Source organism: Macaca thibetana, chromosome 19 (assembly GCF_024542745.1).
Source record: "Macaca thibetana thibetana isolate TM-01 chromosome 19, ASM2454274v1, whole genome shotgun sequence".
Taxonomy (NCBI): Eukaryota; Metazoa; Chordata; class Mammalia; order Primates; family Cercopithecidae; genus Macaca; species Macaca thibetana.
Window position 1 is genome coordinate 48,920,627 of NC_065596.1, and position 17,633 is coordinate 48,938,259.

The window sequence follows — 17,633 nt, forward strand, 5'->3', positions numbered from 1 at the left end:
CCAGACCACCATCACCATTCACCGTCCCCAGCCACCGTCGCCATCCCCGAGGGAGAGAGAACCATGGCCTGCACCAGGGTGGGAGCAGTGGTGGTGGAGAAAAGTGGTCAGATTCTGGACATAGTGACGGCATTAAAAATAAAAATAGGCCAGGCACAGTGGCCCACACCTGTAATACCAGAGCTTTGGGAGGCCGAGGTGGGAGGATTGCTTGAGCCCAGGAGTTCCAGACCAGCCTGGGCAACATAGTGAGACCCCCATCTCCACAAAACTTAAAAAAATTTAGCTGGGCATGGTGGTGCATGCCTGTAGTCCCAGCTACTCAGGAGACTGAAGGGGGAGAATCACTTGAGCCCAGGACTTTGAGCCTGCAGTGAGCTATGATTGCACCACTGCACTCCAACCTAAGCGACAGAGTGATACCCTTTCTCTAAAAATAAAAATGAAAAACAAGAATAAAAAGTACATACATGTACCTGTGGATAAGGAAAATGTTGTTTAACAAGAATCTTCAGTGGGTCAGCCTAGCCCCTGCGCTGGACCGGGTGAGGCTGTTTGTCCCTGCAGACTTGTTTCAGCCCAGTTTGGGTCCCATTCACAGGTATGGAGGGGAGGAAGTTTCAGGACAATGACCACGTACATACAACTACTCAGAAAACCTGTTGGACTTTGTCTATAAAGCTGACCCCCCCAAAACCCTGTGATACAGCATTTCTACTCCTGGCTGTTTGCTCAACCAGAGATGCATACGTGGGCCCCAAAAGACTGTACAAGAACATTCATGACTACACCACCCATAATAGCTACGATCTGGAAACAACCCGAATGCTCACCCACAGAAGGATGGAGAAACACACGGGGGCTCACCCCCGCAGCAGAACACAGGCCAGCAGTGAGAACCAACCAGGGACTGCTGCCCACCTAGACGGCTCCACAAACATGAGCAGCGGAAGCAGCCAACACAAAAGAGACCATATTGTTTGACTCCGTTTACATGAAGTTCAAAAGTAGGCAAACTAATCTATGGTGATAGGAGTTAGGCTACCCCTGGGGAAGAGAGACTGACCAGGTGTATGGCCAGGTACGCAGGCGTGTGCAGGTTGTGCCGGGCCATTGTGCTGTGTCTGTAGGATTTGGGTTCTTTTCTGTAGGTACATCTTACTTCCGTAAAAAGGTGAGTTTTTTTTGTTGTTTTTTTTTTTTTAATTACAGCTTGCTTATTTATTTATTTATTTATTTCAAGACAGAGTCTGGCTTTGTTACCCAGGCTGAAGCACACTGGCGCGATCTCGGCTCACTACATCCTCCGCCTCCCAAGTTCAAGCAATTCTCCTGTCTCAGCCTCCCACATAGCTGGGATTAAGGCACCCGCCACCATGCCTGGCTAATTTTTGTGTTTTTAGTAGAGACGGGGTTTTATCATGTTGGTCAGGCTGGTCTTGAACTCCTGACCTCGGGTGATTCACCCACCTCGGCCTCCCAAAGTGTTGGGATTACAGGCGTGAGCCACCGAGCCCAGCCACAGCTAGTTATTTTTTAAATAATTACTAAATATTAATCTGTGTTTATACGTTTAAAAAAATGCCTGGAAGGATGTTCAACAAAATGTTGGCTAGAGATGATCTCTGGGTGTTAACATGATCAGGGCTTTTTTTCTTTGTGCAGAGGATTTCTAAGACTTCTCCACGTACATATAAAACATAAGTATGTTACAGTCTGACGAGCCAGAGCTTTGGGGACGGAGAAGGAGATAGAATGTTTTATCCAGTAACTGATCCGAGGAACTCAGAAACTCAACCTAATCAAGCACGTTGAAAATAAAGGGGAAGATTTGTTAATTGAATGTCATGTTATGTCCTCAGTTATGCTTAATACAAGATAGGCAATTTAGAATTCCCAATTATCCAATTAAAATGCTAATTATCTCGTGCCTTGATAAGGCAGCTCTTAGAGAGAGGGTGAGATGCTCCTGTCTGTCGTGTCTCTTCCTCCTGCTGTGACCGCTGCCGTCTTGGCCGCTGCCCTTGCCTGTGATTGGCGGATCCCCCCCTTCTGGGCGGGGCCTCAGTATCCCAGGCCTCCCCCAGACCCCAGCTCCTGCTTTCCACCAGCTGGCCTGGGGTGCCTTCGCCCAGGACTTGGTGGGCCAGTTGTCCTTGCGGACCTGTTTCTGCTCAGTTCAGGCCTCGTGCATGGGTGCGAGGTCAGGGCCCCGGAAGGCGTTAGTCATGGCATCACCCACTGCCAGTGTTTATGGAATTGAAGTTTTTCCCAGCATCTTCTTCAGCCTTCACAGCAAGCCCTGAGGTCAGCACTGTTCCGGCCCCCACCTACTGACAGACTTGAGGTTTCAGAGGCATCCGGGTCAAGACCATATGCTTTGCAGTCGGAGACCCTGCATGGACTCGAAGCCTGAACACGGATTCAGTGGGTTTCTGACCCCAACCCGTCATTGTTCTGAGCTGCAGCATCTTCCTCTGTGCAGTGGGAAAATCCCTGAGCCCCAAAAGGGTTGTCATGCTAAATGCTGCAGTTGACTGTTCAGTTTTTCTTACTGGAGCAGCTACACAACCTGCCTCAAGCATCAGACTGAGTGGGCAGCAGGGCCTGGATTGGATCAGTCTGCCCACCCCTCCCCACAATGCAGTGCCTTGTGGGTCCCCCTTGGCAGGAGCTGAGTAGTCAGGGAGAGTGACCTGGGCGGCAGTGGGGCTCTAGGAGTGTGACTTCACCTGATTGGCCACGTGGAGATGGTCCATACAAGCCCAAGACGCCTGGCCCCATATACCCTGTGACCATGCCGGCTGGCCTTCTGGAAGTCCTGGTAGGAGGGTGTTGCCCCAGGTCAAACCGTCTCTGTCTGTAGACCAGGACAGGGGTGGGAGCAGCGAGAGGAGGGAGTGAGGAGCTCCGGGCAGCAGAGCAAGCTGCCGAAGCCGAGCACCGCATCTGCTGCAGACAGCCCGGGTCTGACGCTGCCGTGTTGGTGCCGGCTACACGGTGATGCTGACCAGCTAGCACCAGTTTTGTTAATCATGCATTTCTGCCTTTAGTCCGAGGCTTCAGGTCAGTCCCTTCTTGGTAACACTTCACGTGAATGCCTCTTGCTCATTTCAGGCACTTGGAGCCTCAGCGGGTGTTCATTCCTAGCTTTCTCTCTGTTTGTCCTCACGCTGGGGCCTGGGGAAGGGGAGGCATGGGACAGCCCCCCAGTTCACTGCCAAGTCCCAGTGCCTGCTCTTTGGGAGACCCACAGGGAACAGTGCTAAAGGAGCCGGGACCCACCTGGGAGTTGGGGCAGAGCCTTGGATAGGTCGCTGGTACCACCCAGGCAGCGATTCCAAGGGTAGGGCTTGGGCGCCTTCGCCTATACCTTCTGATGACCCACTTGGTCACCGCAGAAGAACGGTGTGGAGCAGCTCCCCTCCTTCCATGGGAATTCAAGAAGAATGTAGCACGTGCTTCTAGTTGCATGCAAAAGGAGTATGCCAGGGCTCCACCGGTAGAAACATCCGGTTTTGCCTCCAAGTCCTCCATAGTGGCTGCTCCCACTTTGGGGACCGTAAGACACCCTCTGCTCGGCCCCAGGTGTCTCAGGGCGTTCCTTGCAGGACTGCATGGCCCTTATTCCGAAAAGGATTTTCCTTTAGTAACTGGTGTATCACGTTAATTACACAATTATGGTCATGTATACCCAGAAAATATCGCAGCAGTTATCTAAAATAAATGAATGTGAATTATAAGCAACTTAGTGCTGAGACAGCTAGACACAGCATAACTGCTTGGCCCCAAACATCAGGAGGTACTTCTCACCCTCTGTGGCTCTCTCCCTCTTACACGTCCCAGGCCCACCCCGGGAAGGTGGGGACCCTGGGTCAGCTCTGTGAGGGTGAGGGGCAACCGTGAAGGGATGGTGGGCACAGGCGCCCTCTGTCCAGCCAGAAGCCTGTCTGTGTGCACGTGTCCCGGTAGCTGGTGCAGAGGACACACCTCCGCGTTTTCGCTGGTGAACATTCTGGAGACGCTGGGAGTGTGTGGGCCCGAGAAGGACTTCTGTAGAGAACTTGGCTGCCTGGAGGGTGCGGGAGTGGGTGTCCGGGCCGTGGACCTATGCAGATTCTCTTTGGTTTTAAAGGAATAGTCAAGAGGCTGCTTCTCAAAGCCTGGCACAGGATGCCCACGACCTCCTCTCCTGCTGCCTGAGGAGGGATCCCCATTCTTCAGGCTCCCTCCAGTCCTCCGAATAGTGACTGCGATGGCTAGGTCACTGTACACAGAGCTCCTTGGGTGCCAAGCACTATTCTGTATACTCCATGTATGTTAAATCATTTGACTGACATAGCAGCCCTGGGAGGGAGGCACCAGTATCATCCCCATTTTACAGATGAGGAAACTGAGGCACGGAGAGGCCATTCAGCTGGCCAGCGGCAGAGCCAAGATTTGCCCTTGAGGTTAGTGTTGAGTCCCAGAAGGCGGGGTATGTGGGGCCCAGAGCAGGGAGCCCAGCACAGGGACTGGGGTGCGGAACACACTCTCGCCACCTCAGGTTTGTAACCCCATGTCCCGACTACCTGCTTTCCTAAGCCCTCTGCCCAACTGCGGGGGTTTCACTAGCTCTGCCTATTTTTGCTCCCAAGCTCCTGTTCCCGGCCCAGCCTCCTCTCTCCACCTCTTGAGTACCTGAGATCCATTGAGGCCCAGCTGGGGAAAGGGAATGATGTGGCCTGGGCCGCCCCTTACACCGCCTCACTGACCTCTTCGGCACCACCCCACCCGTGCTGGAGGCACATAGCTTGGTCGACACTTGCTGCCAGGCAGCCCTTCCACCGCTGTCTGGGCAGCTGCAGCATTTTTATAGGACTGTGGTCCGTCTTCATGTTAGGTGATAAACTTCTGAGGGCAGGAGCTGGGCCGTGTGCCCGGGAGTGCTCCACGGGCTGGATTTGTGGGTCCCAGCGGGAAGCCTAGTGACACGGTCTCTGGGGACCCCATTCCTGCAGATCTGGGTCTGGGAACTTGCTGCTCCTGCCCCATTTGTCATCTCCTGGCACTGACAGATGTACCTGCCCCCCTGACACTGCAGTAACTCCATCCACCTCATTATTCACCACTCACCTAGATTCCCCCTGGTTGCTTAAGGCCTCTCTCACTTCCGCCTGGATACAAGCCTCTTCTACCCGAGTCTTGCCTGGGAGAAATTTATAGACGAAGGTGTTAGAGGAATGGCCACATAAGGAAAAACAACGGGGCCCACATGGCAGCCAGGATGTCGTTGCTGGGACTTAGGCAGACCACGGCCTCCTCTCAGCCAATCAGGAAGCCGCTTCCTGCTGCTGGGGAGGAGGTGTACGCTGGGCTTGAGCCTAGCTGGGGTATGTGCACCACCCCATCGCCTTCCAGGTGAGCAGGAGGGAGCAGGGGCTGTTAGACCCAGCTGGACCCGGGCTGCATGGGCTGCACATGTGAGTCGCAAATTTATGGACGGAGCCTGCGGAGATGGTTGCAGAGGGGCGGTGGCACTCCTGCCTGTCTTGCTGGCTGCTGCCCTCTGCTGGAGAGCCTGTTCCGGGTGTTAATTATTTTGGGTGGGTAGTAGCTAGCCTGCTCCAGGGATGAGTTGGCTGGACCCCTCCTGCCTCGCACTTGGAGGAGTTGTGATGCTGCCGCTGCCATGGCATGTCGGCCATCCGTGGAACAGGCTGTCAGCCTGTCCTCATAGCCCACGCTTGCTCCTGGTCAACCCAGCACCACTCGCCAAGCTCTGGCCCAGAGCTCTGGCCCAAATGTGCGGGGGCTGCACGTTGCCTCTGCATCAAGCATGGGCCGCGGTTTGGAGCGTCCACCCTTCAGTGCGCACCCCTTGAAGATTAAAACTGTGACGGGCTTACACGTATCCACAGGCCTCTGTGCCGCCACATCTGCCCAGAACTTGGGTGCCCTTGTGCGTCCACACCCCAAGCCCAAAATCTTCAGAAAACATGGGCTCGTTTTGCCCACCAGTTATTGCCACCAAAGCACCAGTGTGTCCTCAAGTTGCGTCAGAAAAGGTCATTTAAAACAAAATTCAGGGCTGAAGTCCAGTGTGAAGCATTTCAGCCTCTTACAGGCTGGCGTGAATATCCAGCACGTGGTGCTCCTCCTCTTTCCAGCTCCTTCCTGTGGAATAGTGTGTGGAGTTGTCAACGTGGCTGGCAAAGGTGACCAATGTCAGGCCGCACTTCGCAGGTGAAAACTGGGTCAGCCTTTCTTTAGTTTGGTGCTTCTGTGAGCTGTGCCTTCGTGAAAGTACTATTTTTTTCTTAAAAAGCAGCAAAGGCATTCAGAGACAGTTGTCTCCACTGAGTGGGTTATGCAGGGGGAAGCTTGCTGCAGGCGAGAGAGCCAAGTTTCCTCACTGCCTCCCCTTTCTGATTTTTTTTATTGTATTGATTGATTGATTGATTTTTTAAGAGATGGGGTCTCACTGTGTTGCCCAGGCTGGTCTTGAACTCCCGGCCTCAAGCAGTCCTCCAACCTTGGCCTCCCAAAGTGCTGGGATGACAAGTGGGAGCCACTGCGCCCGGCCTGCCTCTCCTTTGTTGTAGAATATGTGAGTTCCTCTGTACATGCAGGTGGCGTCTCTGTCCCTCTGCCTGTCTTTTCTGAAGCCAGCCAGTCCCAGTGCAGCCCGTGGTTGTCTGCAGGTCACTTGTCCCACAGAGGCCCTCTGTCCCCATCACATCGAGAATGACCATGTGACCCCCGAGCTTCACTTCTGTCGGTGCAGGACCACATCTCCCAAAGCCAAGGGAGCACCCCTGTTCGACGGCGTCGGTCAGGCCTCTTCTTGGGCTGTCTAGGAGGGTGCCACAGAGGTGTGCAGTGGCTTCTGAGGCCGCCTCTCTGGCCTGACACACAGGGCTTGCCACATGGGGCGCTGGCCTTGCCCGCCTTGGTAGGAACGTGCCTGGACTGTGGCGAAACTCAGCGCTGAGACTCCCAGGAGGTGGAAGCGGCCTCCTGAGCGCTTGCACCACCAATTCTGGGGGCTGGGGGCGGCTGAGGAGGGGAGTATGGGGCTTCCTTGCCTCCCTGGCAGTTCCTGAAATCCTTTATTTTCAGGAAATATTTCACTCACAGATACCCAATTATCCTGTGAGGTTTGGAAGGCAAGTTTGAAAGCCGATTGAATCTACCACAGCCATTCCTGCATAACAACTGCTTAATACCCAATCATGACAATTATACGTAATTTGTGTTGACAGTGCCTAGAAGACGAAACTCCCCTGTATGGACGTTCTCTAAGGCAGGCCTGGAACGTGCAGGGCAGGACCGCCACGTGGCGTGCCCTCGGGCGGCCGCAGTAACTGCCCTGGTTGGGGGTGGGCAGGTGGGGGCCACCTGGGCCTACCTCACCTGGTGGCAGGTGGACCAGCTGTGGTCTGGCAGGAAAGCTATTGCCGAGGCCTCAGGGAGGGGGTGAGGGCAGCTCCCCACCACCACACCCCTCACCAGCTGGGTTCTGCAGAGGAAGACCAGGGCAGAATGACTCAGTCCCTTGGAGCTCAAAGACCCATGCAGCGACTGCGCTACCATCCGCCGTCCTAGAGGCCTCCCCGATGCTGGCTCTGGGCTCAGCCTGGGGGCTGGGGCTTGTCTTTCTCTCCAGGCTTGGCTGTGGCCCCACCTGCTCAGGGTGGGAGCTTGTGGAGGGGGCCCAGCGAGCATGTGGCTTGTTCCAAGGAGGGAGAAGCAGGATGTGTGCCCCAGGCCTTGCCTCTCCCACATCGCTGAGGACCACCCTGCTCTGCCCCACCTGCAGGAGGCCTGTCCCTCACCCCTTCTGCCCACAGCTCCTGTGCCCTCTCCCCGGGTGAGCACAGGCCGTGCATCCAGCCCCTCCTGGCAGGGTGGGTGGTGGCCACTGGGCACAGAGTCATAGTGAATCACTTCCTCCAACTCTGCAGAAATGTGTGGCCTCTGGCCCAGCCCGGCTTCCCCCAGGGCCCAGGCTCCAGAAGTCCCATCTGTCCTGATGTGCCTGGGAAGCCACTCGCCATGGCAGGGGAGGCTGGCGAGCTCCTCTGGCAGATGGCTGCGCCCTGCTGGGCCCCCAGCTTCCCTGTCTCTCCACACTGGCCTCTGAGATTCTGCAGCCTGTGACTGACCCCCAGGCTGTAAGCCTCACAGACTCATACTGAGAGTTTGGACCATTTTGGGGCCACAGCAGGGGAGCACATGGGCCAAGGGCCTTCCCTTGGGGTTCATGGGGCTTGTGAAGTGGGGTGTACCTGCTCTGATGCCCCCACCCTAACGCATCTCTCCCCCTGCAGCCTCTTCGAGCACTACTGCTACTCCCGGGGCGGCATGCGCCACAGCTCCTACACCTGCATCTGCGGCAGGTAAGTGGGGCACCCTGGCTCCCCTGGGGGTGACCAGTGGGAGGAGGTAGGGCAGTTAGTGGGGGGCTCCACCATCCCCCAGCTCAGCCACACTTGCTCACTCACACGCCCACACCAGTGCCTGGCCCAAGCTTGGAAGTCGCTCCTCGCTCCCAAGACTCCAGGAGCTGAGGTGACCTCTGCCTGCAGGACCTGGCACTGGGTGAAGGAGGGAGCATGGCTTGCCCATTGCAGAGAGGCTGCTTGGCATCCCCTCCCTCCTGTCCCCAGCTGGTCAGCACAGCAGCTAAGCACAGGAAGGCCACTCCTCCACACAGGCACACACAGAGCGTGTGGGGACCGGGCTGTGAGCCCAGGCTGGGCAGCTTCTGTGTGCAGCAGGGGTGGCGTGTGGCAGGGTCAGTGCAGAAAGCGGTGGCAGTGTGTCCGTGTGTGGGTGTGGCTGCATGGGGCCCAGTGCTGCTATATGTGGGTGTGCATGTCACTGTTGGTGTGCCTGCTCATGGCACATGGTGGCGAGGGGCAGGGCTCTGTGTGGGTGTGTGTGCTTGGGTGTGTGCCATCAACACATGGCTGGGTGTGCTTGGAGGCACACACATGGTAGAAATGACCATGATACGGGATCACTGCCATGCTGTCCGGGCCATGCACAGCAGCGTGTGTCCCTTTGGGTGTGTCTGCCCCCACATACATCCTGGCTGTGGGCGTGGCCCCCTCGTCTCCTGGGCTCTCCCAGCCAATCTCGCTGCTCTCTGCCCGGGCTCTGCCCCTCGAGTCTGGCCCCTGCTCCGCCAGGATGGAGCCGGGCAGCTCTGCCAGTGTGCACGTCCCTGGCACATGAATAATACATGTGAACATCTCAGTCCTTGGAAATGTTCTCCTCCGGTGGATGGAGAGAAAATCATTATTTCTACTTTTATGATTCCCGAGGCTTCTGAGCAGGGCCATAAATATTACACCCAGGTGGGATTTTTTTCCCCCACTTTGGACAGACTTAAGTCCTTTTTTTCTTAAAGGCATCGCTCATTAGGGAAGCCACCTCGGGCAGAGGAGCGAGGAGCCTCTTGGTTTCCTGTCTCTGCAGCCCGGTCAGGATGCCAGGGCGGCTCCAGGACAGCCGGGGCCCTTTCCACAGGCCCTCTCTCCTTTGGCTACCAGGAAAGGAGGGCGTCCGTAGGGCCCTTCTTCAGGCCCAGGAACTGCTGTTTCTCCCTTTTTGCTCTTTTTTAAATTTAAAGACAGGGTCTCCCTCTTTTGCCCAGGCTGGAGTGCGGTGGCATGATCATAGCTCACTGCAGCCTCCACTTCCCAGGCTCAGGTGATCCTCCTAGCTCAGCCTCCTGAGTAGCTGGGATTACAGGTGTGAGCCACCACACCCGGCTAATTTTTTTGCATTTTCTGTAGAGGTGGGGTTTCGCCATGTTGCCCAGGCTGGTCTCGAACTCGTGGGCTCAAATGATCCACCCGTCTTGACCTCCCAAAGTACCGGGATGACAGGTGTGAGCCACCACACCCAGCCCATTGCTAAGCTTTACGTGTGCTCCACGTGGTGCCCACATCCCAGCCCAGAGGGCAGCTGCCTAACCACGCTTTCAGCCGGGAGGCTCTGCCACAGACTGAGGCTGGTTGCCAGCCATGTGGCTGTGGGGTGACAGGGCCACCATGTCCCCCAGCCTCCCCTCTGGCTGTGGACCTGGTCCAACCACGCCTGGGCCCCTGCTGGAGGTAGGGACAGTGCTGCCCATGGGCAGGGGATTGGGCATCCATCCCCTCTTCCAGAGCCTGCTGCATAAGGATGGGCTTTGATCACCCTCCCCTGGCTCTTTGCAGTGGTGAGAACTCAGCCGTGCTTCACTACGGACATGCTGGGGCCCCCAATGACCGAACGATCGAGAATGGGGACATGTGGTAAGTAGGGCCACTGGCCCTGGCTCTGTGTGTGAACAGCCAGGCCAAGGTTGGACTCAGCTTCAAGATGGACCAGAAGCCTCTGGGTCCCTGTCCTGAGAGGGCTAACCACAGCAAGTCCCTGGGCTTCTTGGCCCAGATTTCTCTGCCAAGGCCATCGGGCTGCGTGGTGCCTTCTCCAGGGCCAAAAGCCTGCACCACCCCAAGGAGCACTGAGAGAGAGGGTGCAGGAGAGGGGGCCCCCCACCGATGGTTTCCTGTGGGCCCTGGGATTGTGGGCTCTCTGAGGGTGCCTGAACCATCCCCAGCCTCTGCCCAGGCTGTCCTCTCCATTTAGGGGGCATCATGCTCACATCTTTATGTCTTGGTCTGGAGCTGGGAGGACCCCAGGGAGCCTCCCACGCTCTGAAACCTGCCATCCTCCTGCCGCGGGAGCCCATTGCCTATGCGGCACTGCATTCAGCAAGTCGGCGGTACTGACCTGCGGCTGTGTGCAGGGCTTTCCTGAGCACGATTTGCTGTGCTCACAGCTCTTCACAGAAGCCATGACAGAGATGTGGGCAGGCCCTGTGGCCTCCGCCCCTCGGGTAGGCTCTTGTCTCACTGGAGGACTTGCAGTCCTACCCACAGCCCCTCAGTGTTCAGGACAGAGCAGCTGGGCTGCCCCAGGGCGGGGAAGGGGTATGTGAGTACCTGTAGCCTGGCCCCTGCTCAGTCCCTCCATGTTCTTTGCCTGTCCCCTGCATGTCCAGATGTCAACCAGGGCCAGCCTAGGCAATGCAGAGCTCCTGAGAGCTGCCCCAATGCTGGGACCGTGGCTCTGTCTTGGCCCTGGTCCTGGTCCCACGCAAGCCCTGTCTTGGCCTCCCCACATTTCACCGTAGTCACTGACCAGCAGAGGAGGTGCCTTGTCCCTCCCGGTTCTTTGGTGCCCTTCCTTCTATGGCGGATGCACCTGAACAAGCTTCCCACAGAGCCCTCTGCCCCCCAGCAGCGTGGCGTGTCCTCTCAGGCCTGTGTCGTGCCTGGCTGGGCTGCTTCCGCCTCCCCATCAAGGAGCCATCCCAATGTGCCAGCTCCTTCAGCAGGAGTTCCTGCGATAGCTGCTCACGGGCCTGGATCCCGCCTCGCCCTACGGCAGGTAGTGGTGGGAGCCCATCCCCAAGAATCCCCAGACATGCCCACTGAAGGACAGGAACATACATGCCCAGACCTACGGACAGACAACCAGCTGCCCAGAGAGCCACCGAGCGTTGAGCTGTCAGGGCCGAGTATTTGCGGGAACACACTGAGTCTCAGGGTCCTCCCTGCCCTTGGGCATATGGTCCACTGAGACTGCCCGGGCTCCCTGCTCACCCAGGTCCGTAGCTGATGAGCTGTTCCAGCTCGGGCTACGCTGACAGGAGCCCAGCTCACCCTTGGGTGGGGCCAGCACATGCTGCAGCAGTAGGGCTGTGTTAGGAACACGGCAGGTTGAGGGGGCAAACGGAGGCAGGCCGGTGGAACTGCTGCCCACTGCGCGCTGGGTCTCAGTGGACTCCCTGGCCTGCCTGACAGCACTGGCTCCATGGATCCTGGTTCAGTCTGGCACCACAGTGAGCCCCACAAACGGTGGGGCTGGGCATCCACCATGCTCGGGGCTGGGAGGGTCAAAGCAGAGCTCAGCTCTCCTCCTACACGTAGCCTGGGGCCCCAAGGTGACCGGGCCCTCCCTGTGTGTCTCTGTGGATTTTTTCACCCGCTCCTCACCCTGATCCTGCAATGTAGGCACCTCACCCCATGTGTGGGCCAAGGAACTCGGACACAAGGAGGGCACCAGGCCCAGTTGAGGCCAGAGGCACTTAGGGAAGGAATTGGGAAACTCAGACTTGGCTCAGCAGGGGACTAGAGCAGGAGAGGGTGGCAGCCCTGCCCCCATACCGTGGATCCACCAGTGGCTCCAGAGACCACCTGCCCTCCTCCTGAAACTTTTCTTTTTAAGACACAGTGTTGCTCTGTCTCCCAGGCTAGAGTGCGGGTGGCACAGTCATAGCTCATTGCAGCCTCGAACTCCTGAGCTCAAGTGATCCTCCCACCTCAGCCTCCCAAGTAGCTGAGACTACAGGTGCAAGCCACCATGCCCAGTGAATTTTTTTATTTTTAATATTAAAAAGACAGGGTCTCACCATGTTGCTCAGGCTGGTCTGGAATTCCTGGGCTTAAGTGATCCTCTTGCCTCGGCCTCCCAAAAGTGTAGGGATTACAGATGTGAGCCACGGTGCCCAGCCCTGAAACCTTTTCTGACGCTCTTTAACCCTGTAGCCCATTCTGGCTGGGCCAGGAGGACAGGACATGGGAACCCAGTCTCAGGGCAGAGGCAGGCACCCAGCCACACCAGTGGGTTCACAGTCCAGGAGGCACTTCTGGGTGGCTGGAGAGCCCTGTGCCAGAGCCACGTGGCCATGAGCTTTTCTCCTCTGTGGGCTCAGCACACCCCAGAGGAAGTGGCTGCTCCTTTATGACCCTCTTTATCTGCCCCAGAGAGGGTCCTCACCCTGTGAGAGGCTAATCCCAGACGCTGTGGCCTCGGCCCTCTGGGACAGCACATGGCACCTGCATCTCCCGGCTGCAGCTGTAAAGGCAGGAGTGATCCGAGGATGTTAATGCCAAGTCCAAATTGGTGATTTGATTTTTCTAGTGCCGACTTTGAAATGTAGCCAGTAGAATAATTATGAGTTTATTGTAGTCAATTTATTATGCAGCATTTAGAACAACATGTTTTGTTGATTACTGCTACTGCCAGATTGCTGGCGGCATTTATAATCCATTGTTGTATTGAAATTGATCTGCCAAGCGCCTACTGCGTTCGGTAAATAATAAATCACTGTGTTATCCCAACATAAAAGCCACGATACTTCATCCTAAGGTATGAAACTAAAGCATGAGCCCAGCATAGAATTCCCCCTGAAGCCGAGCGCCTCCCAGAGCAGCGCACCTGCTGCAATGGCCTGCTGTGGGTTTTAGTCCTTTGACTGGGTGAAGATACCCCAGAGAGATTTTAGCTTCTAGGAATGGGATTTTGCAGGGAATCAGAGCCGGTCCAGGGCAGCCAGATTATACAGCTGTACTGGAGAAGGGTTGGGGGTACTAAGGGGAGACCAGCCTTTTCCAATCCTCTCTCCACAGTCCCAGATACGAGCACTCCCCCAGCACTCACGCACATGGATACACACACAGGGAGCTGACCGAGGCCGTGCTGCGTGGCAGTGATCACGGGGCAAGCCCCTGCCTCCCTGTCTCGCAGTGGCCACCTAGCACAGCGTGGGCCCTCTTCGGGTGAGAGCGGCAGCCCCGGTGTCCTCACTGAGCTGGGCAGGCCAGGCCCTGATGCCCACTTCCAGCAGCTGGTTCTGCAGCACAGGCTGGAGGTTCGAGCCACAGGCAGAGCTTGGACCAGGCCTGGCTTATTCTCAGACGGCTCCTGTCCCGTGGCTGTCCTGTTCTGTGTCTTCAGCCCAAAAGTGTCCTCCATGTTGTGTGTGCCAAGTGGGGTTTGGGGTTGGCTAGGTCCCCCTCCCACTCCTCCATCCTTTACCCTTCTAGCAGCTTCCCTGGAGCTAGGCTGAGTCCACTGTTGGCCACAGTCATGGCCCGAGAGGGCCTGTGATCCAGACACCCTGGTTTCTCCTTCAGGTCAGGCTTGTCAGCCAAGGACTGAGACAGACATCCTGAGGGCCGTCCCTTACCCCCAGCCAGCCACCCCCCGGCCCCTTCACACTTCTCTGGGCGGGATCCGCCCCACCCGCTCGCATGCAGGCAGGGATGAGGGGTGGGACTTTGTGGTGGCTGCACATCCTCTCGGCCTGGTCCAGAGCCAAGCAGCCCTATGTGGGGCCTGTAGCCACCAAGCCTCTGGGGGTTTTGCTGTTGTTCTCAGAGCCTTTTCCTGCTGCGACCGTGGGGTTCACCATGAACCCCATCTCCAAGTCACTGTATCAGAGGGGCCATTCGCTGCTTTTTGTTTTCCTTTTTAAAGCACCCAGGCAGATTTTCAAGAACAGGGTTACAAAAGCGCAGCACGCCTGCTAATTAACTTTCAGCACGGTCACACGGAGCGAGGCGCCTGAGGTCACTGAGGCCTTTCCTAAGTGGGAGGCCCCAGAAGACCCCTCCCTACTCAGTCCAGCCCCTAGCAGGTTTGTGTGAACACAGAGGTGACCAGGACTCATCCCCCCGCTCCTCCTGGTCATCTTCTGAGCCCCGGTGTGCTGCCCCTTCCTTCCACAAACAGCCTGGGCTGTGGGCACCAGAGCCACTGCAGGCCAGCACGCTTTGCAGCTGGGGCAGGGGGCGCATGGTCCGTGATTCCGGGAAGCAGTGCGTCCAGAGAGGGCCCACCCCTCGCAGCACTCCGGGCCTGAGGCCGCCCCAGGTCCCAGGCAGGCTCACCCCACAGGGCAGAGGTAGAGGGCTCTGGTTGGGAAAGCAGCTGGGACACTCCTCCTGCCTCCCTCACTTCTCAGGTGGTGTGGGTTGGGGGGTGGGCCTTAACCTACCGTGGCCCCTCGCAGAGTTTCTAGAGCACGTGTCCCAGAATGCCCCAGGCCTTGGTTGCCCCACTCAGGATGCAGCGGGTGGGCAGTGAGCCGGTCCTTCCAGCACTGGCCAGAAGAGGGCAGCATTGTCTCAGGATGGTAGGCCAGGCCTCACCCCTGCTGGATCTGGTCATCTGTGTTGCTCCTGGGCATGGGGGGTGGGTGGCCAGCCTGGCTAGGCGGAGACACCTGTGCCAGCCCTCACACTCAGCAGCCACCAGTGCCCTCTTCCCCTCCTTCCCCGTCTAGATAATGGCGAGCCCTCACCTCTGCAGGCTGTGGGGTGCCCGCTCACCCAGGACCTCAGCAGCCACCTTGGCCTCACATGGGCCCTGTAGCCTGGGATGTGGCGATCCTACTCACTCCTGCTGTCTACTCAGCCTGTGTCTGTCTGCCACCGTCGCGCTGCGGCCCCCACAGGTGGCAAGCTCCTGGGGACCCCCTCGCTCTGCTCCACCTGGGGCCCGGTACCTTGGTGAGCCCCAGAGTACAGTGTTGCCCCCAGGCCTGCTCTCTGCTGCCCGGCCCATCCCAGCCCTCCCCCACCGCCTTCCTATTCCCTCCGAGGGAGGCTTGTTGTCACCAGCCAGCCCTGCCCTGAGCACTCTGCAGTCTTAAAGACATGCTCTTGGGGGCCACAGAATGCCTTCCGGAGGGTCCAGACCCACAGGCGTGGCTGTTCCATCCCATCCCAGTTAGCAGCATGCTCTCCATTCTCACCTGTCCTCACACACGTGGACAGGCCTGGTTATGAGCTGACACCTGCCCACGTGTTTTCAGTTTGTCTCTTGTTTGTGCTTTGTGGCTGCACCCTCAGCTGATGTCATGACCCACAGCTTGAACAGCACTTGTCCAGACGGCCCGGGTGCTCCCAGACATCATGAGACACTGGTCACCAAAAAAAGCAAAATGCAGCATGTGCTGTGCGTGTGACTCTCCCTCCCGCCTGCCAAGGCCACTGCCCTGACGCCCGGGCCTCACCCCACTGTGCTTTCCTGGCAGCTGTCCTTGTGTCTCACCCACCTCTTGACAAGACACCCCACAGTGCTCTTCTGGGACCCTGGACCCTTGCTGGTGCCGTGCCTCTGTCCATGTCATGTGTAAAATGGCAATGCCAGTTCCCTCCGGACACCCAGGAGGCCCACAGCATGCAGCTGCTCCCGTCACCCACCGCGTGCACCAGGGATTGCTGGCTCTGGGTACCAGAAGCTGCTGCTGTCGTGGGCTGGTGGCACGGGCAGCTTTCCTGTATGCCCAGGCCCTGGAGGAGTGGCCATCACACGGGAAGGGAGCAGAGACGCCCAGGAAGGCACTGCAGAGAGGTCCCCTTGGTGGGTTAGGCCATGGCACGAGGAGCCTCAAGGACTCCGAGTGGTGGCCTTTGCCCCTGCTGGCCATGCTTGGAGCTTGGCACTCCACGGAAGGCCTGGCTAGGAGCAGGCAGCCAGCCCATGCACCCTGGAGACCACAGCTCGCCGCCGTGTCTGCAGGGGCCGCCCACTGCAGCAGACGAAGGGAAAAGTGACCCGTACGCCTTCCTTTCTGTCTCACACTGAGGAGAAGCAAGGGCTTCCTGCTGCTCAGAAATCCCCCAGCCTGGCCTGGGACACCGACCAGGGCAGCTGCACGTCGGAGTCTGAAATGCTCCTGCAGGCCCGAATATGAGCGCATGTAAAATGTTGGATTGAACAGCTAAGAGCTGCGCCACTACTCAGGAGATTCAAATGAAACTGCAAACCAAGTCCAAAGTGACTCTCATATAAACATTGCAGCATTTCCCCCAGAAAACTGTTCCCAAGCCTCTTCTGTCACTGGCCGGCCCATCTTGGAGGCTTCTGCCTGTGGGCTGGCGGGTCCCTGCAGTGGGGCCCAGGGAGGGTCTGGGTGGGCCAATGGTGGCAGGTAGCCCGGGCCCAGAGCTACCGAGAAGGAGCCAGAAACAGAGCCCTTAGAACACATGTGGGGAGTGAAACGCCAGCACGTTGCTTGGAGATGCGTCCTGTCTCCCAGATGTCTTGTATTATCACAGACTCACTTGGCCAAAGATAGTAGGGTCCCCAGACGGCCAGGAAGGAGGGATCCTGCGTTCCTGTTCTCGATTGAGCCAACGCATGACCGAATCCTCCATTGTCGGTTTGCGTTCAGAGGATGGATGAAGTGGACACAGAGGAGCGGGAGGGAGATGATTTATCAAAGCCATGGCTCTCGTCCCTGGATTCCAGAAAAGCTTGCATCTGAATAACTTATGTGTGTAGAAACTCTAGGGGGATTTTTTTTTTTTTTTTTTTAAGGCAGAAAAAGATAGGGAACTGAGAGGAGCACGAAAATAGACTTCAGCTCCGTACCGGAGCCTCGCTGGGCGGGATGGAACTGGCTGGTTGGGTGTATACTTCCCTCTCCAGAAAGCGGATCGTTTTCAAACAAAAAATACAGTTACAGTCTTCTACAGGCTGGAAGATAAAGTCAGGCTGGCGGACGATATCCAGGCACCCACCATCCCATGTTCTTTCTGCTTTGCTGGCGAGAGTTTGGGGAACTGGGATCCGAGTCTGGTCTGCACTGGAGAACAGCCTTGTTTTTACACTCCTAGATGATTCCATCGTTTGGGGTATTCTTGTGGGCTTCCTGTTTTTTGTTTTGTTTTGTTTTTTTTGTGTTTTTTTTTTTTTTTTTAACAATGCTTCAGTTTCTGCTTTTCCTGTTGTGTCAGCACAGTCCGGTAGGACTTTCTCCCCCGGCTGCTGCTGCAGGTCACCTTCTGATGTGGCCC

At 57.1% G+C, this 17,633-nt stretch overlaps 2 protein-coding genes across 2 annotated transcripts in view; both read left to right on the plus strand.

Moving 5' to 3' along the window:
• Positions 1-17,633, plus strand: part of PEPD (peptidase D) — an 873,572-nt gene that overhangs the window by 838,996 nt on the left and 16,943 nt on the right. Inside the window, exons 11-12 of the mRNA XM_050768467.1 lie at positions 8,313-8,381; positions 10,212-10,289. Of these exons, the coding sequence (XP_050624424.1) occupies positions 8,313-8,381; positions 10,212-10,289 (147 nt within the window). The remainder of the gene's footprint in view (positions 1-8,312; positions 8,382-10,211; positions 10,290-17,633) is intronic.
• SLC7A10 (solute carrier family 7 member 10) overlaps positions 1-17,633 on the plus strand; it is a 315,424-nt gene that overhangs the window by 101,233 nt on the left and 196,558 nt on the right. The gene's annotated exons all lie outside the window — the stretch shown is intronic.